Source organism: Cryptomeria japonica, chromosome 2 (genome assembly GCF_030272615.1).
Source record: "Cryptomeria japonica chromosome 2, Sugi_1.0, whole genome shotgun sequence".
In the NCBI taxonomy this organism is placed as follows: Eukaryota; Viridiplantae; Streptophyta; class Pinopsida; order Cupressales; family Cupressaceae; genus Cryptomeria; species Cryptomeria japonica.
The window spans coordinates 515,751,487-515,778,692 of record NC_081406.1 but is presented as its reverse complement, the minus strand read 5'-3'; the positions used below and the strand labels follow the sequence as shown (position 1 = coordinate 515,778,692).

Sequence of the window (27,206 nt, the reverse complement as noted above, 5' to 3'; positions counted from 1 at the left end):
TCATGACACCTAAACCCTAATTAGGGTTTGTTACAAATGACCTCCCTTTTACTGAACAATATTAAATACATAGCCAAATATTAAATTTGGCACAAAAATCTAGGAGGTATCAGCCCATGAGAAATAAGATGTCATGTCATCTGTAACAACCTTTCATCTAGAATCTTATTCCCTTTCCAATTCTCTTTCTTAGCATATGCAATGAATTTTGTCACGATTCCTTCGATTTCTGTGCTTGGAATCTCGGGAAGATTCTTGATACTCTCTTCTAAGTGGATAACCTGATCAAATGCATCTAGAAGAGCTGTGTCCCAGGTAGGTTCAAGTTCCTTTGTTCTATCAATTAGGAGCATGGTGGCATACATTTGATCATACTGCTCATCTGTAACATCTGCGTCCTTGCGGAAGATGATCTTGATTCTATCTTCAAATTCTTGTAAATCCACATCTGTCTCGACCTCGATCCTTCTGCCAAGAATGGTACGAAGTACCTCAAATACTCTGTCCTGGATCGGATTGATCACCTCCTCAACTTGACCACATCTAATACTGATGTCCTCAAAGAGAACACTCTTTATATGGAGTAAGGTTGACCACTGAAACAAACTGTGAGAATCGCCTTCCAAGATCTTCTCTTGTGCTAAAATTCTTCTGGATGTATGTCTTATAACTTTCAAGACAGGAATGACAACGTCCTTGGTATGGGCAAATGTAGCTACTGTTGCCATCAATCTGTGGATTATCTCAAGAACTTGGATAGCCTGGTGGGTGATCTTCGACATCCTTGTAATAAACTCAATGGCCACCGTGTGAGATCTATCCATCCAATTACACGTACGCTGGACCATATTCCTGAATCTTTCTGCTTCATTGATTGATTGAAGGGGCAATGCCTGCAATGGTGATCTAACTGGATCCTGACGTCCCAAAGGTTCATTGATGTGACTGAAATATGTTCTCCATGCACCGACCTCTTTCTCAAGCTTTCTATTCTTCTCTACTTCTTCTCTAAATTTATCCTTCAATGCCTCAAATGTGTCGGTGGCATCATCTAAAGTCTGCTCTGCTGTGGATGGTCCTAACTCAATAGTCTGTATATGATAGTCTTCTGCTAGGATCTCACCCTCATATTTGTCTGCCGCCGGTGTAGCTATCTGCAGTTTTCTAGATCCAGTCTCATCTCGAATCATCTTGGACATCTTTGTAGCCTTCTTCTTCTCTGTTGTCATATGTGAGCGTCCAACAAGGCTCTCTAGATCGATTGCACTGTCCTCGTTCTCAATTACGATCACCTTAGTCAATCTTTCCTTCAACCAATCTGGGATATTTGATCTTGTCTCTTGAACTTGAATTTCTTTGTGTACTACTTCTTCTTGTCTGGGAGGAGATGTTACTTCATTATCATTATCTAAATCATAGTCTTGGAGAGATCCATCGGATGAAACATGCTGTGCCTGTTCTTCCTCCTGTCTATCATTCTGTACCATCGATTCCATGGATTCTTCCACTCGAACTGTTCTATCTTCTGGCCTGGAAGAAGTACCTGGTGTTTGATCTTTGTTAGCACCTTGCTTTTTCTTGGAAGGCTCTTTCTTTTCTGATCTTTCCTTTCTCTTTGAACCTCTCGGATGGAGATTGCCCTCACTGGCACATCGAAGGTTACCTTCTCCTGAATTCCTAGGATTAGGATTGCCTTCACTAACACTGGCTCCACCTTCGGCTGGCTTTTCTTCCAAAGTAAAAGACATGGCTATGCCTTGTTCTCTCAACTTCTGATGTTGAATGTCTACCCATCTGTGAGTACAAGACAAGACTGGTGCCATCAAATCATCTAAATCCACGGCTTCGGGCTCATTCCAATTCAAACTTATTGTTTTGCTCTCCCTATCATATGAAGATTGGATGTGCCTGCCGTTGTCCTGAGCTTGGTCGGCTACTCTGTAAATCTTACATTTCCTGATGAAATCCAAAGGCAATCTAGAATGTATCTTGCGTTTTACTTCAAGATCATCTAGGAGATTCATCATAAAATCTTCAATTTGGTACTCATGTCTAAATCTTCTACCGACTGTCTCCTCTAAATGTCCATGTGGATCAAAACTATTCCTCCAAGCAAAAGATGAAAAAGGATACAAGGCTAACTCCCTCTCTGCGTCATCCATGGCTGAGACATTGGGACATACCTCAACTGAATTACCCAAAATAATAGGTACCTGAACTCCATTCTGATGTCTGTGTCTGAATGCCTTCACATATGCTGCCAACTGCCTTGTTACTTCAAGTAACACAATCCTGTCTGTCGGGTATCTCGGCAACATATATGGAGGTAAAGGACATCCATACACTCTAATGTAAGTGAACTTGGGAAACTGAATGAACCAAGCACCGTACCTCTTGATTAACTCCTGGGCATCCTGAGATAATCTATTGTGAATCCCTCCTTGCAACGTCCTTGTGATGTTCATCGTGAAAGTATCATTGATTAACTTGTAGTTCTTCCCTGGTGGATGATGCAAGTGGGTATAGGATTCACAAACTCTGACCTCGCCGGGTCCTCTTCCAATCACTCCTCTGTGAGGTAGTCCTGCGTACTCAACGCTCCTGATTAAGGCATAGATGACATATGAACTCATGTGGAAGGACTTAGTAGCCCTGAGTCTTCTCAACTGTACGTCTAAGCAATGGCTAATTATCCTAGCCCAATGTATTGTACCCTTTCCTTGAACAATCACCTGGATGAAATAAAACATCCATTTCTCAAAATAGAAGGCATGAGGTGCTCCTGTAACTCTGTTGAGCATGGTAATCAAATCTCTGTACTCCTCTTGGAAATCGATCCGGTGTGGTGTGTTCGGTACTTTGCTCAGACGGGGACGACTCTTGAGTAGCCAGTTCTTGTTGATTATGCTTAGACAAGCATCTGGATCATCATCGTACACTGATCTGGCTCCTTCAATGCTCTTGTATATCATGTCCCTGTGCTCTGGAAGATGGAAGGCTTCACTTATGGCCTCCTCTGAAAGGTACGCCAAAGTGTTTCCCTCATTGGACACAATTGTCCTGGACTGTGGATTGTAATGACGGGCACACTCGATCATCAACTCGTGGCACTGAATAGCTGGAGGAAAACCGGCCGCCTTGATAATGCCACTCTCTATTATTCTCCGGGCGACAGGTGATGGCTTGCCGATGTAAGGGACCTCTCGGAACTTCTTCATGCTAAAGTTCCCCAAGTTTGTATCTCCAATGTTGCTCCACTTGGACACGATCTTGGTCTCCACTTCTTCAGTCTTCTGATCTTCTTTCATGAGAGCCGAGCGACTGGTGGATGCTCCCGCCTTTGGGGTCGCCATACCTACACAACATTTCATTATAAGAAATAGATTTTGCAATAAATAACGTAGATAAGAGAGATAGATTTTAGGAAACCTCATGATAAGTCCCTAGAGTTATCATTTCCTAAAATACAACGATTGAGCTAAGAGATTTTAAAATTCAAAATTTGAAATATGACGATGAATGAATAAAACAATAATAATTAAATCGCCATACCTCGATAGAGAGCTAACTCTAGAATGCAAAAACAAAATTTGCCTAAGCAAAATTGAGGTATAAAGATAATCTTCAATATGATCCCCTCAAATTTGATTTCGCCACCTCTGGAGAGAATGTGATCTTCAATTTCGCACAAATAAATCACCAAGTCCTTAGCAAATTCGCCTTAGGCGTGGTCTTGGATGGATCTTCAAATTCGCTCTACCTTTGATCTTCAATGCAATTCGCACCTCTTCCAACACACTTCGCACGCCTCACACCACCTTGGGAATGTCTACGCCACCTTTGGTTTGAAGTCGCACCACCTTTGGAATGTCTAAGCGCGCCACCCTTGGTCTTCAATGCAATTCGCACCACCTTTGGAGTGTCTTTGCCACCTTGGATAAATAAAACTCGCACTATATTCGCCTCTTGTCAACTCGCATAAAGGAAGGTAAAAATAATGATGTAGAAAATGATAATTCTACCCCCCTTATATAGCGCTTGCATCCTTTACCCCTTAGGCCGACTTAATAAAAACAAAACCATTTTTTAAATGATTTGCAATGAAATAACAAGGCCGACCTCCATATATGAGCGCTCAAATCGATTTTTTATTAATTAATTAATTAATTACTAATGCCTTGCGTTTTTTAATTGCAAATTTCGATTTTTAAATAAGGCAAAAATAATTAATAAATGTTAACGCCACATTAAATGCCAATAAAAATGGATTTTTTAATTTTTAAATTGATTTAGCATTTAAAGTAAATTCGAATTGTTTAATTTGGCACCAAAAAATATGTAAATAGAGGGACGTACCTCATCGCTCTGGTCCCTTGATGAGGGACAGGAGCGATTCACCATCTTTGGCATGATTCTTGCGTTTTCGACGTTTAATTCCTTCATTTCCACGTCCCAAATCGATCATCTGGTGGTCTTTCGAACTTGAATTTCTTCCTTGTGCGAGCAAGTGCATCCTATGACCATTATCGCCCTGGTCCCTTGGAGAGGGACAGGAGCGATCTCCATGTTTTTATGTTCATCTTGTATCTTTGACCTTCGAAAAATCATTGCTTGTGTCCTTTGCGCTTATTCCCATTCGCTTCATTATGTGTTTGGACGTATTTAAAGGGACCATCGCCCTTGTCCCTTGGAGAGGGACAGGAGCGATCCATGTTTTCTCCTTGACCTTGGCAACTTTACACTTTGATCTCCTTTGCAATGTCCTCCAAATGTCGTCCTTCGCATTTCCTATCCTCATGTCGCCTTGATCTTTGAAGGAACGTGAGTGTTTTTAATGATATCGCCCTGGTCCTTGTCCAAAGGACAGGAGCGATGGGAGACTTTTACCTCGATTAGCAATGTTTGGACGTTAAAAACTCTTGCAAATTGTCTTCAAACGATGCCTTGGACCATATGCTATCTTAAGACGTCTTGACTTAGCTTGATCTTGAAGCAAAACAAGGAATCCAAAGCAAATCGCCCTGGTCCCTTGGAGAGGGACAGGAGCGATCTATTCTCCATGCTCAAAATGATGATCATTTCACGTTCAAAACTCTTGTTTATCATCTTTTTACCATACCATGGACCTTCCAAAACATTGCAATGTCTTGTCCTTACGTAAATTTTGCATGGATTAATCTAATATATCAATATCGCTCTAGTCCCTTCCTGAGGGACAGGAGCGAAGTTCATCATAACATGCTTGTTCTTGTTTGTACCGACTTGCAATCATCTTCATTGCGTGGAATGATGTCCTTTCGACCCTCTTGATAGCTTGAAACTTGCTTGTCTTTTGAAATCGATGCTTTAATAGAAATATCGCTCTGGTCCCTTGGAGAGGGACAGGAGCGATCCAGGTCTTTATAGTGCAAATCCTCCCATGTGATGACCTTTGCAACGTTGCGCTTGATGGAAATGCCTTGAAATGTCCTCGCCACCCTTCGTCCTAACTTGGATCGGCCTTGAACCTTGGAGGGACGACCTTGAACTCTGGAGGGACGCATCATCACCATTGTATCGCCCTGGTCCCTTGGAGAGGGACAGGAGCGATCCTTCCTTTGTGGCCTTCATCTTACTCTGCCAGGTTCCAAGTTTATATTCAACGGAGTCGTCCTTCTTCACTCTATCCGCCCATGCCTTGACATTGTTTGTAATTTTGCAACAAAGGCAATTATATCAAAAATCGCTCTGGTCCCTTGGAGAGGGACAGGAGCGAACTAGGCATTTAATGCTGGTATGGACGTCCCAAAAATCTTCAATTTATATTCAATGCATTCATCTCATGTTCTCCTTCGTTTTTGAACGTAAACTTGCCTTGACCCTTGTCTGGATTTTGCAAAATGGAGGAAATCGCTCTGGTCCCTGGGAGAGGGACGAGAGCTACAAGGTACCTCGCCCTGGTCCCTTGGAGAGGGACAGGAGCGATTTAGTCAATATAGGTCATTTTCCTTCGTTTTTTGCATCTCAAATTATATTCATTTGGCAAAGTATCTTCCTTCGGACGTCCTCAAATCATTAAGTTTTCAAAATCTTGCAAGGACAAGGCGAAATTTGAATTGTAGCTCCGGTCCTTCACTGAGGGACAGGGGCGATTTTCCTCCTGGAGGCATTTCTGTGCTCATGAAAATCTTCAATTTATATTCAAATGAAAGATCTTGTCGTTCTCTATCATTTCAAACGTAAAATTTGTCTGGACTCTGTAGGGACGATGAGATATTTGAAATTGAGCTCCCGTCCTTCACTGAGGGACAGGAGCGATTTTGCTCCTACAGGCCAAAATAACAAGATTTTTCACATTTTAACACTTCACGAGGCAAAAACAAATCAATTCCGATGCCCAGGATCAAACTTCAAAAAAGTCAAAATTTGGTCAAAATATTCAGTCAAACAAAAATTCATATTGACGGTCAACACTTAGACAAGTTTAAGCTCTGCATGAACATTCCAATTGAAAATTAGACCATTTTGGCGAAATCATTGCATTCAAAATTTGCATTCTAGAAAAGAAGCTCAAAAAAAACTCTTAAAAGTGACTGGATTTTGGCTTGAAAAGGCAATATTTAAAACCCTAAGGCTTAGCCCTAAATCCAGACAACTAACGGACTAACAAAACCCTAAAAACGAAAGCGAAAACAAGCGAAAAACAAGCAAAAAGAGGGGGTCCCCATTTGCGATGGGGCGATGTGTGAAAATGGCCAAGACTCTTTCTAACCTTAATACCTTAGCATACCAAGCCAAAACGGTTCATAACATTGCTGATTCGTGGCATTTTTAATGAAGAAAAATGTGGTTTTTTAGCAAAAACGTGTTTGCTGTTATAAACCTAAAAACCAGCAAACTTAACCTCCATGTGGCGTGAAAGGTGTCTAAAAATGCATGGAAATAGGAAGGAATCCAAAACGCCTTCTATCTCCCAAAAAATCTCCACAAAAATTTGCTAAAAATCTTCAAAAAACATGTTTTTCCTTGCAATTCGGGTTTTTTGGAACAAATAGCAAGTTTAAAATGTATAAAACAATGAAAATCGGGTTTTTTTGGAGGATATGACAAGTTTAAAATTTCACTTTTTCAACATGTTAGGCCAAAATCGGGATTTTTTGGCCAAATAGCAAGTTTAAAATGTCAAAAATGCACTTTATGAGCAAAATCGGGTTTTTTGGAGCAAAATGCAAGTTTTAAATTGTCACTTTTTCACTTACAAGGCAAAATCGGGATTTTTAAGACAAATAGCAAGTTTAAAAATTCACTTTTTCACTTACCAAACCAAAATCGGGATTTTTTGGACAAATGACAAGTTTAAAAATTGTCAAAAATGCACTTGCAAGGCAAAATCGGGTTTTTTGGAGCAAACTGCAAGTTTTAAATACTTGTAAATGGGAAATAAAATCCCTACAACAAGTTATACTTGCTTGCACATATGTAATGGGGATTTTAAATCCCTATTACATGTAAAAACCATTAAAGTAGGGTTTTTTTGACCAAACTGCAAGTTTACTTGTAATTGAGTCAAAAAATCCCTATTTTAACTAAAAAAGACCAAAAAACAATCAAAAAGATAAAACCAACAAAGGGGAAATTTAAAACAAATTACAAGTAACATCTTTTAAATAAAAGTGCACATGTAATAAGTCAAAAATTCCCCTACAAAGACCAAAACAATGAATATCATTAAAACTTGCAGTTTGAAGAAAATTCTCCACCTGCAGTCGGGATTTTAAAACCCAAAATTGAAGGAAAGACATAGCAAACGAACCCAGAATTTGACGAAATTCGAAACGTAGTTCGAGGATGGACTGAGGATTAAGCCAGTCCAAGGATTAGTCGAAATTCTGCCTCGAGAAGCGTGCCATAGAGTAAAATTTTTCATTTTTGCACAAAAATTTCATGTAATGGTCCTTCATTTTTGGAAACAAAAATGAGGACAACAAAGAGATCACCATCATGGTGGAGTTTAAGACACATGCTTCAAGGGCGGACTTTCATAGACATCCATTCATCATCACCTTGGGCGGAGTTTGGAGAGATCATCAAGGCGGACTTTTGAAGGTATACAACTTGGGTGGACTTTCTACCTTATGCTCCAAGGCGGACTTTGGAGAGACCAAGAAGGCGGACTTTTTGAAGACCACAACTTAGGCGGACTTTTGATCTCTCTTGTCATCATGCTTGGGCAGACCTTTTGAAGACTTGAAACTCAACCATGAAGAGGGCGGACTTTTGGCTTCCTAGGCAACATGGAGGGCGGAGTTTTGGAGGTAGTTCAAGAAGGCGGACTTTTGGAGTTCAACTTATTCTTTTCTCAAGTTGGAGGGCGGACTTTTTATGACCACTTGCCATTCACCAAATCCTTGGGCGGACTTTTTAACTCTCTCCATAGGGCGGACTTTTTAGCTCTCTCCATAGGGCAGGCTTTTCATCCCTCTCCATAGGGCGGACTTTTTAGCTCTCTCCGTAGGGCAAACTTTTCATCCCTCTCCACAAGGCGGACTTTTTCCATCTCAAGCACCACATACCAAGGTGGACTTTTGATCTCTACTGTCATAACATTCACCATTACACATTGATTAGCCAGACTTAGAGATTTTTGAAAAGAAACTTTAAAATTTTGACAATTTCTTCAATTTTAACCAGATTGACTTGAAATTTGAAATCCGTACTCAGGCAAACCATCTGAAGTATCATGACCCCTACTTATTAATTTTAAGTATTTATGTAATAAGTGTTAATAAATTTAATCTTAAATTTTCATCTTGTGTTGCATTACCTCTAACTGAGGTTGATCTCATATGTTGGTGTCAATACATCTAACTTCTGCTAACAAGTGAAATAAGAACAGGGCCATAAGAATCTTGGCAGGTTGACCTTAAAGAGACACGAAGGCAGGCAAAGTGATATTCCCAGGTGAAAGTGGAAGAGATCCTTTGACACTTCGAGAAGAAGCTGAGCTCTTGTGGGGCCAGAATACTCCAAAGAAAGTGAGGTATTATCCATATGGGATCAAATAATAGCTATTTTCAGCAAATTACTGTGATTTCAACAAATTTTGGCACTTCTGTATTGTGAGGAACAGGTCAGAGAGGCTAGAATATCCTGATGGTAGCTTTCTCATGGTTCTATAAATTTTTAGATGATAAGAGTCTATTTGTTGAGATATTTATCATCACATCACCTCTTAATTCTAGAGTAAGGGTGCGATTCACGCCAACTTTACACAATTGTGTCTTATCTCCATATATGTGCAGTTTACAGTCAGTAACCCACAACAGTAGGTCCTTAATGGTATTCAACGACCTTACAGCAATAAGATTCTCTTGTCATAAATCCTTGTCATACAAGTTAATCATGCATAGCAGCACAAATAATAGGTGAATGATGAATCACTGCAAAATAATACCTATGCTTAAATATAATTGGAAAACATCCAAATCAAGTGAATCTTAAAAATATTATACTGACGACAAGTATAGGAACATCATTCCCATCATATACAAAATATTTAACCAGCTAGTTTTTATGAATCAAAACATGTTTTTCAAGTTCAAAATATTTTCCATATGCTCATAAACACTTACCTCTGGATGCCATTGCAGAGCAGTCACTGGATATTTGTAAGCTTGAACAGTTGAGACATATGTCTGTTGCACCATTTATCAGTCCAGAGAGCAATGAATCAAATAAATTATTTCCAAATTGAACCGAAATGTTGCTCTCAGTTCATGTGAATAAGAGTGTGATTCCTCTAAATATTCTGTAAATTATGGCACTCAAGAATGTAAACTGTAAGAAAATAAATTGGTTAGTAAATATTACTGCATGTTTCATTACTTCTTTACCTTATTGTTCTTATCATAACTTGTTGTAAGTATTTTGAAGAAACTTGAAAGGCCGTCATTTGTTGACATACGCTCAGGTGAAACCCCAAACTGCATACAAAGAAAGGCCACTCAAATATTTGACATATGTGACTGAATTTATGTGATGAACTAAAGTTGAAACAAAACATTTATATAAGTTTTGTTCACTAAATTATATAGACAATGGGCAGTATATTATGCCAGTATATGTTAACAATCTATTTCTATTAAACAATGCATCAAACAATAATCTTCAAAAGATTCAAAGAAATAGAAATGTTTTTCTAGAGATAAAGAAGAGATTTTAAAGGAAGATAAACATAAAGCATATAATTATAAATTTCGAAATCCATTACATGTAACAAGTCATGATATGCAGGCTAGATATAAACATTCTATAAACAACAGTGAGGCACTGGCCTATACACAAACATCATGGAGATCTTTAGGGTTTTGGTTACAGTTTACTACTCCAGAATCATTTCACCAGCTCTCATTGTCACTCTGCACAGTTAGAATTTTCAGTAGCGTTATGTAAGTGGTTGCCAACAAAACAATCCAAAATATCTGTCAAACGAATTGTCCTTTGATAGTTACCACTTTGCAGTTGAATGAACCTAGGACATAGATATGGCTTGGCAAATACAATAGTTCCCTACATGGATGTAATGCTACTCAAGCATTAAGCTGTGCATCTAACAACACAATATTATGCACTTCTTGTCCTTAAAACCAAATCAATAGGGAGGTGTCGAGATCATAAATACCTATTATAGAACTAATTGCCTTGACAATTCATTGCCTCGTCTACTCAGAAAGTCATACATGCTAAGAAATAAGCATGCACTGAACTTGAAGGGATTGTGTAGAGGGCTCTAAGTGTAGGAGCATTACTTTATAATTAATCTCCATGATTTTGTCAAATACGGATATCAGAGAATCCACATAAAGTGTGATAAATATGCTAGAAGAAATGTTTTCTTCAGCTCATTCTTCTTCCTCAGAACTTGCATAATTTTTATCTTCTTCAATGCTGCAAGGATCCTCTACTCTGCTCTCTGTTTTTTCTCTAAGCGGGCTTCCAACCTGTATAAGTTTTCTTCTAGTCTTTACTACACAGTCAGAAAGCAATATATGTCTCCCCTAAGGTCATTGGTCAATCACAATCATAATATTTCCACATAGATATAAAGTTTTGCCACTCCCAATGATGTTGATGGGTCTTTTGACACACCATGAGGAGCAATATTTGTCTGCTTGAAAGGGAAAGATTCCCCCAAGGCTTAAGATTCACATTAGGACTTTGGTTATAACTTGGAATATTTTATGTGATTCCTCTTGCAAGGGGGTAGTAGTGACTAGAATCAGAATGAATGATTTTCTAAAGTCCATTTTACCAATTTCAGAAAATCCAGATTCTTTAACTAAACTAGAGATTGTTTTAGCTGCTAGCATTTAGATTAAAAGACGTAAATAATAAAATCAAAACCTAAATCAACATTCCATTGCAAAATAAAATCAAAAAAAAGGAGAAGGGTAAGAACAAAACAATAAGCTGGTTATGAATGTCTTAGTCTGGATTTCCTTATCCTCTGCAAATCAAAATTATCTACAACGATACCAGTGTAGCACAAACTTCCAATGAATATAGTGCAAGCTTCAAAGGTAAGAGATTTGAAAGTTCTCTCGATCCGGATTGCCACAAATGTGTGCAAATCATAGTCTAGATTCCTATTCTAACTCAAATAGGCACAACTAGATTTCTTATATCAAATATGCCAAAATTTACAGTTTGTTGAATTTATACAAATCTTAATGAGAATTAAACATCTCACACAAACTCAAGTTGAAGAACAATTTCAAGGAAAAGCTATTATATTCTAGTCTTTTGAAAATTCTCCAACCCTTCACAATGCATAGGTCAAATTTCAAAAGTATTTAAAATATCACATCAAAAAATTATCCACCAGTCAACCACTTCAAGATCAAAATATTACAGAGCTTGACTAGTTAAATGCATTGAAAGATAACTAGTTGATTCCCACACCTAGCTGACAATTTGATTCTATAGGCTCTATAATTGGAGTCTACACTATCTAAATTGACAATAGAGTCTCGTGTCAACTATGTCTTCATTTCCTTACCATGTTAGTATCAAACCAAACTGTACTTTTGTGGATTCAATCAACATCTTAATTCTTTCAACATGGGTGTTGAGCACACTCAGTATCGTTTTGATCCTAGGATGTTTAAATTTGGTTTCACCGGGTTGTCCACAAAATATTTGCAAGACTGCAATTTCCTTCTTAAATTTGAGTATTCCAAACGAAATGCAAATCTAATCTGATTTGGGGATCTCAAATACATTGGAAGAAAGAAGATCATAGAAAACACTAAACCTACTTGCAATTCAACAAGGGAAATTGCTTCAAATTAAACAAACTAAACTATAATAATTTTAAAAATTATAGGAATAACCACAAACTCATAGTTAGAAGAGGACATTCTAGGTCAGCTCCTAGGTTCCTCGAAGAGACAAAACATGCCCAGGGGTCTGGAATCCTTTTAGGAAGGTTGACTGCGATAGGGCAGAGGCTATGAGAGACATAGCCATCCCTAGTCAAGGTTGGGATCTATTTGATTTCTGCTAAAAGAGGAGCAAGTCTGCCCAACCAATTTCAAACATCTGGAATTCGGACCTAGGAAGGTTGGTGGTCCCAAATGTCTTCATCAATGTGGACCTGGTCAGAGCTATTGCCAAAAGAGTGATTCAAAATCAAGGGCTATACTAAATGACAAGAATGGTCTTTTGATGAGGTTTGAAAGGGAATACATCTGTGAAATGTTCAACCTAAATGCCACTACAAATGTTCCTGTAGACTTTAACTCATTATGCGGAAAATATGGAAGGGAAAAGCATAGTTGTAGAGTTTTATGGCTTCCACACCACAGAAGAAGAGGCTCGGATAGAAGACTGGCCAAATTTGCTAGGGATGAGATGGAGCCATTTGATATGGATATCTTTGAAGATTACTTTGTCAAGACATAATATGCATTGTTCCAAGTTCTGGAAATTGATGTCAAGTCACAGATGCCAGCTCACTTGATGATGATGGCAGCAAATGTGCAGCACAAAGATTTGAACAGGAACTTTGATTTATGCCACCTTCATTGCTGATGGAATCCACAAGGACTTGATGATCATAAAAGGGTGATGAAAAATAATACATTTCAAATGTTATTCACTACTGTGTCATCTCCTTCTATACGATGGAAGTCAAATCTAGAGTGCTACAATGTAGTTGAGATTTCACAATGCTGAGGAAGTACCATTGCCAGTTCAAGGGTGCACTTATATATGGGACATGCATTGCCAATCCTCAATCTATCTGGTATTTGAGGTATGCTTCATGCAAGTAGTCCTAAGAAACTTAGATTTTCAAACAAACAGATTGTTTGACAAGGTGATGAAGTTCTTAAGGCCAAAGGGTAAGGAGCCTGAAATCAAGGTAATCCACAATTAGGGTGATTGGTTCCTTCACTTTAATCAGAGTGTATGGTGCCTTGGTGAAATCCCATATATAGCCAAGAAGCATGCCTAATAGGTTGCATTCTTGGAGATCATGTGGCAGTTCAATGAAGCAGACAAGTTTCATCTGAGGGCACATAAGAAGGGATCATTATTGTTAGCCTCAACTCTTTTTGCTGATTTTTTCTATCACTGCTAAGAAAGGCTTGGAACTGTTACATCCTTTGCTGCAAGCATACAGGATGAGAGTGGATAAGCAGAGGAACTCTGATCCTAAGCATTTCATGGATCAAATCAGATTAGAGGGGAAGAAGTCTAACTTCTACCACCGATTTGACAAGATTGAAGATGTGATAAGGAACTACACCTCTTATGCAAAAGTGAAAGAAAGAGAAAAGAAATGGTGCACAATTATTAGGGGGGAGGAACAAAGGAAGAAGGCAGATCCAAATTACAAAGTAGCATATAGGGAAATTCAAGACCCTATCATCAAGATGCAGACCATGCCAGACAACATTGATACTCTTGCTCCCAAGACTTCTGCACCAGCTCTAAGGCCAATTCGTGAAGAGACACAACAGGGAGAGCAGCCTATTCATCAACTAGAGGTGCCATCAACATCAAATGTTCCTTCAAGAACAGCCCCAAGACAACCACATGGTGTTCAACCCTTGGTAGAGTATTCAATAGACTATGTTGAATCAAAAGACGTAGGGGAAAATGCTCTAGACCAAGAGGAGGTCAACCAAATCTTGGCTTCCCCTCCTAGAGTTCATATTGATGATGCACCACATGAAAGAATGATAATTGGTCTTAGAGTTTGTGGAGATGTGGTCAATGACATCACAACCCTTGCAAGGAATTTTCGTCAAGATTGGACATCGCCTTTGCTATTGCATTGGAGACCATTAAGGGGCAGGATACTAATGAAGAGGTACTTAACTCTGAATGAGCACACGATTATACTGAGAAGTGGGCGGCGAGAGGTGAAACAGTATAATACAATCTTTTACTTTTTCAACTTAACAATCACAATAACATCAATTGCACATTATCAATACCAATAAGAACATAGGATTTACGTGGAAACCCTTACAGGAGAAAACCATGGCAAAATATTGCGTATATAAATGTTGAAACTAAGTAGCTTTGGTAAGATAAATGATTGAATGAGAAACTTCATTTATCTCTCATTCAATCATCTACCTTATCGATGTAACTACAAGCTAATGGTAGACTTCATGATTGAGTGAATAAACTTGTTATAATCATCTTTATATGCTTTCCACAGTCCAAGCATCGGATTGCACATTTCGACACTTGGACATCATTACCAAATATCATTGATCCTGCTATGACCATATTTCATATGCTGTGGTGGGATTATAATTAAACAGATCGGATTTATGATATCTATCATAGTTATCATATGATAGCACCGATTGATATTATCATATGATAACTATAATAGTTATCGTACTACACTTGCATCATACCAATTTGTTATCGGTTGTTATAATAATAAAATAGCATTCGAAACATACCGATTTGTTATCAGTTAATATTAAATAGCATTTGATTTGAACCGATAGTTATCGGTAAACATCTTAATCAATCGGTGCTTGTGAACAGATCAAGACATGTCTTGATCGGGCATGTCAAGAGACATGTCCGGTCAAGGCATGCCTCGATCGTTGGGCATCACATATATGTATATGCCGTCAAAAATGCTGCACCGATCATTGAAATCAATAAATGTTGTCTACAGCAATCTGCAATATAAGAAGGAACAGTCAATAAAACAGTAAAAGAATATCTAAATTCTTACAACTTCAGATTTGAACATAAATTTGAATAACATTCAACATGGTATCAGAGCCAAGTTGATCGAACCTAAGGCATTCAACTTTGAGAAGTTCAAATCAAGGATGTAAACATCACATTTCCCATGGCTAATGCTATCAGATTTGAGGATAGACTTGAAGGAGGCGATAATTTCTCAGAATGGAAATTCAGAATTAAGATGATTCTAAAAGAGAATAAAGTTGAATCATTTGTAAGAGTTGAATCTAAAGAACTAGAGAATGAACCTGACAAATCGACATGGATTGAGGGAAATGAAAAAGCCATGAAGATCATAGTCGATGGAGTGAGAAATCACATTATGCCAATAATAACAAAGCATGAGACTACCTACCATATGTTCAAAGCACTCGAAAGTGTATTCAAGATAAACAATGCAAGTAGAACCTTGGCTCTAAAAAGGGAAATAAATCATATAAATATGAATAAAGGAGAGTCAATCAATGCATACTTTATGCGGCTAGTAGCCCTAAGGGATGAACTGGCAACGCTTGGATATGAGATCCAAAGCAAAGAGCTAACGCTCATTGCTCTAGATGGGTTGCCTAGTACATGGGAAACATTCGTCCAAGGCATTAGTGCAAGGGCTAAATATCCGAAATTTGAAAGGCTAAGAGCAGATTGTCTTCAAGAGGAGTCAAGGTTAAATAAGAAGGGGATCAAGCAAAAGAACATAGATGAAGATCTCCATGTTCTAAACACCAACTCCAACAAGAAAAGCAAGAAGAAACATTTCAAGAAGAGAAAGAACCGACATGAGAAAGGGTCATCTGAGAAAGACAACTCCCACATTCAGTGCTTTAGGTGTGATCAATATGGACACTATGCAGCAAAATGCCCGGATAGAATCAAACAACAAGCTACATTTGCAAAAGTGAAAAGGAAAGAACATGACTTCGAGAAGTATGTATTTTACTCTGCCCTCTCTAGCCAAGTATCCGATAAATCTAACACTTGGATCATTGACAGTGGGTCTTCAAGACACATCACTAGGTATAGAGAATTATTGGATTCCATGTTAGAAGAAATTGATGAAGAAGTAACCATTGGTGATGACTCTGCACATGCAGTGAAAGGCGTCGGTACTTGCACCATTAAGCTGAAGACAGGCATGTCCCTCCAACTGGCATCAAGAGGAACTTAATCTCCGTATCTGCACTTGAAGATGATGGGTACAGAATAACCTTCATGAATGGTAAAGTTCTAGTATGGCCACAAAACTCTTCCATCAAGAAGGCTATAACCTTAGGGCATAGAAAAGGCTATTTGTACAAGGAAGACCTGGATCTACTTTCTTAAACGTAAAGAATCTGAAGAGATCCTCAAGAGATTTAAGGAATTCAAATCTCTCTCTGAAAACTCTTCCGGAAAGAAAATAAAAATCCTAAGGACTAATAATGGGAGGGAATATACCTCAAACATTTTTAGGGAATTTTGTAAAGAAGCTGAGATTAAGAGGGAGTTCACTGTTCCTTACAACCCCCAACAAAATGGGGTTGCTTAGAGGAAAAATAGAACCATTGTAGAAGCATCCAAAGCCATGCTTCTTGATCAAAACTTAGAAACTCGTCTTTGGGCAGAAGCCTCCAACACTGCTGTATACATACAAAATAGATGTCCTCACTCCCACATTGAAGATAACACTCCTGAAGAAGTTTTCACAGGGATAAAGCCCGATATCACTCACTTTAGGATATTCGGATGCCCTGTTTACTTTCATATACCTAAAGAGAAAAGAACAAAACTAGAACCCTCTAAAAGAAAAGGAATCTTTGTTGGATATAGTGAAACCTCTAAAGCCTAAAGAATATTTGTGCCTGGACATAGCAATATTGAACTTAGTAGAGATGTAATATTTGAAGAAGACATAGCCTTCAAAAGGGCTAAATACTCTATTGAGTCAGAAATCTATGCTCCATCTTCAGACCCAGAAGAGGATCCCACTTCTGAGATTTAGAGGGAGTGTTCAGAAGAAATTGAAGTACAGATCCCTCCCCAAGAAATCCCTAAGAAAAAACCTCTATGGGCTCACAAAACAATGGAAGATGCAAGGGACTTTGCAGCTCCTTTAGGGACTTTTAGAGAAAGTAGCCTCAAAGATTTACTAGCTCTGTAGCCCTAATGAATGATCTCTCCAAATCAGAACCCGCTAATGTATCAAAAGCTCTTAAACATAAAGTTTGGAAAGATGCCATGTCTAAGGAATATAAATCCATTTTAAACAATGATGTTTGGGAGATTGTTACCAGGCCAAAAGGAAAATCTGTCGTTTCATCCAAGTGGCTATTCAAAATCAAACATGTTGCAGATGGTAGCAAAGAGAAACATAAAGCCATATTTGTAGCCAGGGGGTTCTCACCGAAAGAGGAAATAGACCATAGTTGGACTACTCGCGACTCGGCTCAACTCGCCAAGCCCCTAAGAAAAAATCTCGGCAAAAACTCGAAAAAACTCGGGGAAAAACTCGGCAACGTAAAAACACGCTTAATTTTAATAAAAAATGCATTTTTTTGCAAAATTTAATGAGAAGATGCATCCAATGAGTCAATAAATGATAACACAAAAGAAACAAGTTGATTCTAGATATATTTAAATGCAAAGTGTCTACAAAATCGCATTCTCATGAGGAATGTTGATGGCTGGAAGCAAAATAGTAAATACATCATTACAAATTACAATTACAACTTCCTCTTCCCGGCTCTAGCTAAAACTATTTACTATTCCTCTTCCTCTTCCCAGTGGAGATCTTCCCAATTCTGAGGGTGAGAAAAAGAGGGGTAGAGAGATAGGTCTAGATCTTGGTGGAGATCTACAAATGCGCAATATTTGAAATTTCATCATTCATACGAATAGTTTCAAAATTTCAACTCTAAAATGTATAATGCCAAGATTTTTTCAATGCTAATTATGTTTTTATATGGAGACTAATCAGACTCGGAGGTTAAATTTTCCCTACTTCCACCAGCGCAATTTCCCCTTATATTTTTCGATGGGGGTTCGGGGGCAGCGCCCCCAAGTTGCCCCTTGACCGTATTTTTTATTTTATAAAAGCATCGGGTGTTATAAAGTATAAGAAAGGAAAAAGACATATTGAAATGCCACTTATACTTAAATGTTATATTTCATGTGTATATTCTGATGAAGAGAATGAAACTGACCTAAAAAAACAAAAAATGATAATTTTTTGACATGTTTGGGCCTCTTTTTTTAGTCTAGCCGAGTTTTTTAAAGAATCTCGCCGAGTTTTTGCGAAAAACTTGGCGATTACTCGTTGAGTTTTTGCTACGAGTTAAAGTCATAAAAACTAGCAGATCTCAAAAACTCAGTGAGTTTCAAAAACTCGCCGAGTACAATAGACTATGATGAGACATTTGCTCCAGTTGCTAGATACACCTCAGTCAGAGCAGTACTGGCCATTGCAGCAGCCAAAGGTTGGAAAGTCCATCAGACGGATGTAAAAACTGCTTTTCTGAATGGCAAAATTGAGGAGGAAGTCTACTTAGAACAGCCAAAAGGGTTTGAGATCCACAATGCAGAATCACATGTGTGCAGATTAAAGAAAGCCCTATATGGACTAAAACAAGCCCCCAGGGCCTGGTATGAAAGAATTGACAGCCATCTCATGGGATTGAGATTCTCAAAGAATCATGCAGATCCAAATCTATACTTCAAGGAAGTCAAAGGTGATATGTTGATATTGATCTTGTATGTTGATGATCTTTTAATTACATGAGAAGATCACCTTATTGGCCAATGTAAGAAAGACCTTGAGAAGGAGTTTGATATGAAGGATTTAGGCCTTCTACATTACTTCCTTGGATTGGAAGTTTGGCAAAACTCTGACAATATTGTACTTAATCAAGGAAACTCCACCTTAGACATATTGAAGAGATTTGATATGATGAACTGCAGACCCATTACTTCTCCTATGGAAACAAATCTTCACAAACTAAAGGAGGCAGCAGCAGACTCCCCATTGGTAGATCCTACTCTCTACAGACAGATGATTGGATCGTTGATGTACCTAGTCAATACTAGACCTGATATTTGTTATCCAGTAAATGCCTTGAGCGAGTTCATGTGTGAACCTAAGGAGATACATCTTATGGCTGTGAAACATATTATGAGATACCTTCAAGGTACTCTTAACTAGGGACTCAAGTATGAGAAAGTTGATTTAGATCTTCATGGGTTCACTGATTCGGATTGGGCTGGAAGTGTGACTGATAGGAAAAGCACCTCAGGGTGTTGCTTCGATTTGGGTTCAACCATGATATCTTGGATTAGCAGGAAACAGTCATCAGTAGCTCAGAGTTCTACAGAGGCAAAATATATCGCAACCTCCATGGCTGCAAGAGAAGCAGTATGGCTCAAGAAACTGCTTGTGGGATTATTCGGTAAGCCACTAAAACCTACTACAATTCATTGTGATAATTAGAGTTGTATAAAACTCTCTGTGAATCCTGTATTTCATGATAGATCCAAACACATAGAGATTCCTTATCACTATGTGAGAGATGGTAGACAGGAATGTAATTCAGTTACAGTATATCAGTACAGGAGACCAGACAGCGGACATACTTACCAAACCTCTATCCAGAGTGAAAGTTGAACACTTCAGGAAAGGTCTTGGTATGATTGAGTTGTAATTTCTTTTGTAATCTGTACTAATATATGAGATGTTTAATGTGTTGGGTTGAGAATTCTTTCCTCCTCCATTTTTTCCAGCTTGCTGATCCATTCCCCTTGCTGCCATTGAAGACCATTTCCAGATTTTTGATTTCCCAAGTCTGGCGATTTTTTGCAAATTTGGCGATTTTTGGTGAAGGGTGGCGATTTTGTGTTTAGAGACTTGGGCGATATTTTCCTCCATTTTTAACTTGCTGTTCCAGACCTCCATTGTTGCAGATCCGGGCTGCCATTGATGATATTTTCAGAATTTTAGTTTGGCGCCATAGTTGGGAAATTTTCGATTTTGTTTGGAGAAGTGTTTGTTGCCACATTTTGATGATTTCCATGCATTCTTGGTGGCTGCCATCATTTCCAGCTCGCTGATTCGCTTCAGATCTGAGGTTTGCTTCAGATTTGACCTCCATTAATGGCTGCCCATTAATTTTCAGAATTAAATTTTTATTGCCCAGCCAATTCCAACTTAGGCAATTTGCATTTCGAGGTATTTTGTGGAGTTTTATGTGCATTTTCAGACCATCTTATTGCTGTTGCAGGTCTGAAAACTCCATTGTTAGGCGGTTGTCTTCAAAAAAATTCGTTTCCAGCCACCTAACCATTTTGGCAATTTTGCTTGGAGCTGATTCCTTAGCCATTTTTCATCATTTTCGAGGATTTTTAACTACTTTGCAAGGTGCTGGTAAGTCTGAAGTAATCAATTTTCAGACTTGTCAGAAATTTATTTTTTTACCAGCCACACTTACATTCCTGAATATGATTGTTTTCATCATTAAAACTGATTTTTATCGAGTTTATGCACATTTTTTAAGATTGCAACATGTTTTAAAAGTCTGATTTTCAGGTTGTCTTTAGAATTGTTGACTGCGGAAGGTGTCCTCAAACATACTTTGTGTGAAAACACAACCTTTCACACCTTTCCTTAGTCATCGTTGATCCGGTATACTCCTTTGCATTTTAGCTTGCATACTTTTTAAGCATAAGGAGGTATCAATGAATTTTATGAAAGGTTTATGTGCCTTAAGTTGTCACGTTTTGAACTTAATTGTTAAAATTTACCAAGCGTATGGATTATTTTGCTGACTCCATGCTCTAAATTAGCTAAAATCTTTAGAAAGTTAGGAATTTTATTAAGAGCATTATTTATTTTCCTAGGTCTAACTTCGAGCTTCGTACAGGTGCGATGTCAAAGTCTGGATATAAGGAAAGGAAAGAACTATTGAAGATGCTGGAGACTGGATTTTATCTAGAGCTTAAGATTTCATCCAGATGGAAGGAGATCACAGATACAAACATGCATTTCCTAGACTTCGACCAGATGCAGCGTCGGATGTTCAGAGTCGGAGATCAAGTTCCTTCCCCAGCATATGCGAATATTATGAAGAGTGGCATTTTCCATGCCGCTAGATTTCCGCAGTCCATACAGTGCAGTGAGCTTATCCTAGAGTGTGCACAATGTTACGATCCGCTCACAGGAATGATCAAGACTCCTAAGGGCGTTGTCATTGCCTACCTTGCTAAGGATGCTATAACAAAGGTGTTCGGAATTCCACGCGGAACGGACATGAAGGATGTGACCAAGGATGAATATGCAGAAAGATACACGAAGAAGATGGGTGTATGCAAGAATTTGATTAACAAAGAATGGATGATTGAGCCTAGGTCTCATCATTCCAAGGCTCCCAAGACACTCATGTGCATAGATTTTAAGGAGTATAGTGATTTGATATTCCTACTCAACAGAGTGATGGGGATGCCACAGGGAGCAATATTTGATGGATGGATGTTCTACTTCATCCAGGATTGTCTTAAAGGAACACTAGTAAATTGGTCCAAGATTATAAGTGACAATCTGGATTTTCAGCTAAGGAATGTAGAGCAGTCCAAGTCATTCGCCATGACTTCTTACCTGGTATACCTGTTTGCACGGTTTGTTTCATACAGAAGATTAATATGCAAAGGTGAAGTCGGGAATGGGCAAGGACAATTCAGAAGTCATGAATGCTACCCCTAGCTAAGCATGTATAGAATTGAAGACTATAAGAGAGTGAATGATGCATTCACTATGTACATCACACGGATGCTGCAAGGCGGAATCCACAGAAGATTGTCCAAGGAATCAACAAAGTTAATAGAGAAATATGGATCGTGGTATATACAGTTTCCCACTTTAACATACCTTAGGATTCATGGGTTTCAATCTGAACCCTACAGACTTCCTAGGTATCCGACTGACAGAATGATCTTGTTGGAAGTGGTGAGACAACTTCTAGAGTTCGATGTTTTCAGAGAGAAGCGCGGGACAGGCATGACATTCCCTATTTCAGTTGGGAAGACATTAGAGATTTGTCAGTCCGCCATAGCCGCCAGCACTGCAAGTGAGGAGCTTGCATTCTATCGATTTGCTACATACAAGAAAAGAGAAAGATTTGATCCAAACAAGAAAGTAGGAAGGATCAGGGGAGAGAAGTTCATTCACAAAGTTGACATAGAAGATTATTGGGCTAACCTGATGGACGAGCAAGCAGTGAAGAGAAGAATGTGGTCCAAAATGTGAGTGGATTTTATGAGGAAGTGTGGACATTTCCTCATTCCTGATCAAGTATTAGATGACAAAGATCATACGCATCCACAATATGAGAGTGAAATGAAGAAGGCAATCTTATTGCCTAATTGGTCAGAGTCAGAAGAGATTGACCTGAATATATTGATGAGAGAGGTCTTGAGTTTCTCTCATAAATGGGTAGATATACAGATGAATAAGTTAGTTGACATGGGTGTTCCCTTCACTTATGAAAGGATGAAGCCGGAAGAGCCTATTTTCGAGGATGATCAGATGACTATCAGTGATGTCGGGATTCATGCAGACGAAGAGAGTCAAGCTCCCAAGAGAAGGAAGAACACTCCAGGAGAAGTCAAGGCCAGAGGGAAGAAGATTGAGGAGGTGAAGAAGAAACATAAGACTATCATTCCTTCACCCCCTCCGAGTGTCTCATCAATCGAAGTGATTGAAGTAACAGAACAAAACAAGGAGACTCAGCAGTGTTCCAACACAGTGATACTACCAGGGAATACTCAGGAATTTCATGCCACAGCGACATCTGCACCTCCTAATGAGAATGATGATCAACCGGAATCCCCTATTGTCCTTTGGAAGTTAGTTTGGGAAATGAGATATGATTTAACCAGGAATAATCTTGATGATACTGATGATGTTATCTCGACATTGAGAGGACTTGATCGAGAAATATGTCTCGATGATGGTATGGAAATGGCCACTATTCCTGAATGGTTGATGAGAAGTATGGAGAAAAGTAAACAAATGATAGAGGTACAGCCTATTGATGACATTGATGACTACCTAGCTAGGAGTACTAAGGAGAAAGAGCCCAAGAGAGCGGAGATTTTGTCGCACATAGCTACAGATGAGACAGGAATGCGGATTGCGTAGATTGTTGTTCCTATTGCAGGCGTGACAGCGGACATTGCTACTCCTATGGATTTCCAGATCACTTCAGTTGCCCTTGGTTGTACATCCAAAAAGCAAGAATTTCAGGAGGTTGGTGACAACCTCAAGGCAATCGATGCAAGGTTAGACAGAGAGATTGCGAAGAAAGAAAGGTACAGAGAAGAGAATATTAGACTTAGAGAGTATATTGCAGGGACAAGGCGTGAAGATCCCACCCTTATTTCCCCTATTGCAGTTGACCATGGAATGCATTTACAATGTGAGGCAGCGAGAGGTACACTCTCGGAGGTGGAAAAGTGGATTGAGAGCGCAAGAAAGTAGGCAGATGATTTCCTTACTCAGTTTGTCCATGCATATGATAGGACAACGGGGCTCGCATTCAGAATCCAATATTTGGGGGGAGTTTGGGAAGAATTCCAGCCTATTCAAGACAAGACTATTCCACGCCTCCAGGCTTTGAAGAGGATTCCTAATTCCACCTTGGTCAGCGAGAACATTGTGCACAAATATGATTTCCATGGTTGGTATTGTTCATTAGCCGTGAAGAAATCAACTTATGAGAATGCCCAGTCGAGTTATATGGAGATGGAGGGATTGATTCAAGACATTCAGATGAAGATCCTTGCCTCGATTGAGGAACTATTGGGTGTTGATGTTAGTGATGCTAATGGTTTACACTTAGCTGAATTAAGAGACAAGATGAAATTTATGTATTTTTGCCAGTAGGACTCTTTGAAGAAGAGTCAAATAGACGACTTGGTCTCTTTGTTGATTCATGTTCATAGTTCACAGAAGCTCATGCCAGAATGAGAGAACACTTTGAATGTTTGCTCGGATTCACTGGACGTGATTGATTTATAATAGGATACCTTGCCTAGCATTTCCATGGAGGAGTTAGATTCAATATTGGCTAGATTCTTGGAGTATGCTAGGAGAGAGAGAGAGATGCAGGGAGGAATCTTCTAGAAGATTCCCTATTTGATGATTAGGTATCTTTTCATTGGGCCATATGTTGGTGGCACCATTTTTTATGTAAACCCTAATTAGGGCAATTCTAGGGTTTTGTTGGCATGATCGCAAACGTTGATCTTAGATCAATCTGGGCCATCCATTTTGTAAGAGACTCTATATATGCCTCCTTGTCTCTCATTTGTAAGGGAGAGTTTTTGTAGAATTGTTGGTATATGCTACAGCTATTTGAATCATAATCATTGTTCAATTGTTGGTGATTTTGCTCTTCAAGTGTTGTATTTGCATTCATGGTTCTCAATTCCTCCAAGTTAGATTAGATTTTCGATTAGAATTTATTTTCATGTATGTTAGATTGAGTGGAAGATTTGTTGAATTTATTTCTGTGGAATCCTTAATCCATACCACTAGCCTCTTGCCGCTGGTAAGTGCGCCTTGTGTGGTCAACTGGAATTTAAGTAAGCTTAACTTCAACTATTACGCGTCCCTTGACAAGCATCAACTTGGATGGTGTCAACGTTTGATGGTGATAGCCTGAAAATCCTTAAGTATACCTTAGACGATTGCACTAAGCTTGTGTCAATACCTGATTGTGAGACCTTGCCTGGTTTGATTCCACTAAATCCATTCATCATTTCCTACATTCCTAGGCTTAGAATAGATTTCATGAACCCTATTCCTTTTGTCCTTTTTTTAGTAAGAAGTAAATCCAGAGCCATATTGATAAATCTTAAGTTGTCAGCACACCTATTCCGCATCATTCATGATAATCCAAACATTTGCGTAAGTCCCCAAGTGAAACACAGCAATTCACATCAACCATTGAGTTATCCACTCGTCAAGACCTAACATGTAGAAACCTTGGAATCATTTTAGTTGATCTCATTCTTAGCATCTGAGGTGATTTTGTTCAAGAGAGGGTAAATTATCTTGGTAATTTATTATGTAATGTTATGTGCCTAAAACACACATCAACAGGACCCCGGAACCCCGAGGTCCCGAAGTTAACCGTACTTATCACCCCGGAACCCCGGAGTTCCGAAGTTTGTGTTTCAAATCCATCCAGCCCGGAACCCCGGAGTTTCGAGGTCATTTGTCTAATAAGGGAGTTATCTACCTCGGAACCCTGGAGTCCCGAGGTGGATGATGTTATTAATGTTTTATGCAATGGATTAATTCTTGGTTCTTTCTTGCAGATTAAAGTGATTAGATGGACCCAACATCCAACAAGAGAGGCAAAGAGATAGACAAATTTCTCGTAACAATGAAGTACCAATATCAAGGACAGGTGTATGTGTCAAAGCTAGATGATCAGATCAAGTGGGTGACAGACACTGAGATAGGGCATATCGAGATTGAGGATATCAGAACACAATTGGAGAGACCAAGGCCAGAGGCCCCATTGAGAAGAATCAAAAGATCAGGCCTGGTGGAGGCTACTGTCTTCCCGCAGTCAGTCCAGGCCCCCGAATTCATCATGACTATTGCACAGTTCTATGATGCAGATACAAGGAAATGTACGGATGCACAAGGTAGGATGGTGATTGACTTGTCTCCAGACATGTTAGGATTTGTGTTTGGCATCCCTGCAAGGGATGAGGTACTCCTTACCACTGAAGAAGAAGCCCTGGGAATGTGGAATAATAACGTTACCTCAAATAAGAGGCACATGAATGAAATTTGGCTAGAGGAAGAAAGAAAAACAGGACTAAAGGCCACAGATGTATTAAGGGCAGATTTCAGAAAACCCGAGAGGGATTTAATCATCATGCTGAGCAAGGCCTTTGGCAAGCCAGATTCCAAGCATTTCCATCCCTCGATGTTCCAATTTATGACCACCATCCTCATAGGGAAGCAGTATTTTGATTGGGCCCAAATCCTCTCGGACAACATCCGCAAACAGATGATGGAAGTACACCAAACAAAGAAGTTCTTTTTTACTTCCTATGTCATCTGGGTGGTTGCCCGAGCAGGTAAGTTCCCAAGGTTACAGGTAGAAGGCCAACTAGGAGATGAGGAAGGCCAGAAGAAAGTTTGGGAATATTATTCCAAACTCCCTCTAAATAACACAAAGACGCATTTCAAAAGAATCAATGATGCCTTCCTCTTCCCTGTGATCATTAAACTAACAGGTGATACAGGGTACAAAATAAGCCCTAAAGCTATGGCAATCATCCAAGAATGGGCATGCTGGTTCATTCAAAACCAGCATTCCATATACATAAGGGTCAGTGGGTTTACAGGGAACCCGATGCTGCTGCCAAGATATTGCAACGACCACATCATTTTGCTGGAGTATGTCAGACAATTGCTCAGCCTTCAATCCCTATTATCATCAAAACATAAGACAAGGATAGACTTTTCGGTTTCGATCGGATACTTTTCTTGTTCAAAAATCCAGGTTGCGAAGACGGCGGAGCAACAGCTCCAAGATTTAAACCTGAAGGAATTTGATTATGCTAGGGAGTATTATGATCCCTACAGAAAAAATAAAACAAGCCATGCCTAAGGCATATGAGGGGCACAAGCCTAGACTAGAGGATTTTCGGGCAAACCTCTAGGATAGTTTTGAGGTAAGGGAAAAGAATTATTACAGACTGTCGGTGCCTCAAATTAGAGATTTTGAAATAGAAACCAATCTCCCCAAAGACTTGAGGGATGATGGAGAATTACTGGACGCTATGTATAAAGAACAGGAAATTGATAAAAGGCCTCTCTCTCCTATAAGGTGGTCAGCAAACGAAGATTTGAATATAGACCAAGTAACCCAAGCAGTCATTGATAGGACTAGATAGTG

General features: G+C 39.0%; 1 protein-coding gene across 1 annotated transcript in view; it reads right to left on the bottom strand.

Annotated features, from left to right (window-relative positions):
- The window catches only part of LOC131045257 (gamma-glutamyl hydrolase 2), a 96,985-nt gene that overhangs the window by 26,981 nt on the left and 42,798 nt on the right, over positions 1 to 27,206 (bottom strand). Inside the window, exons 6-7 of the mRNA XM_057978809.2 lie at positions 9,873 to 9,962; positions 9,612 to 9,674 (exon numbers count right to left, since the gene is read on the bottom strand). Coding sequence (XP_057834792.1) covers positions 9,612 to 9,674; positions 9,873 to 9,962 — 153 coding nt within the window. The remainder of the gene's footprint in view (positions 1 to 9,611; positions 9,675 to 9,872; positions 9,963 to 27,206) is intronic.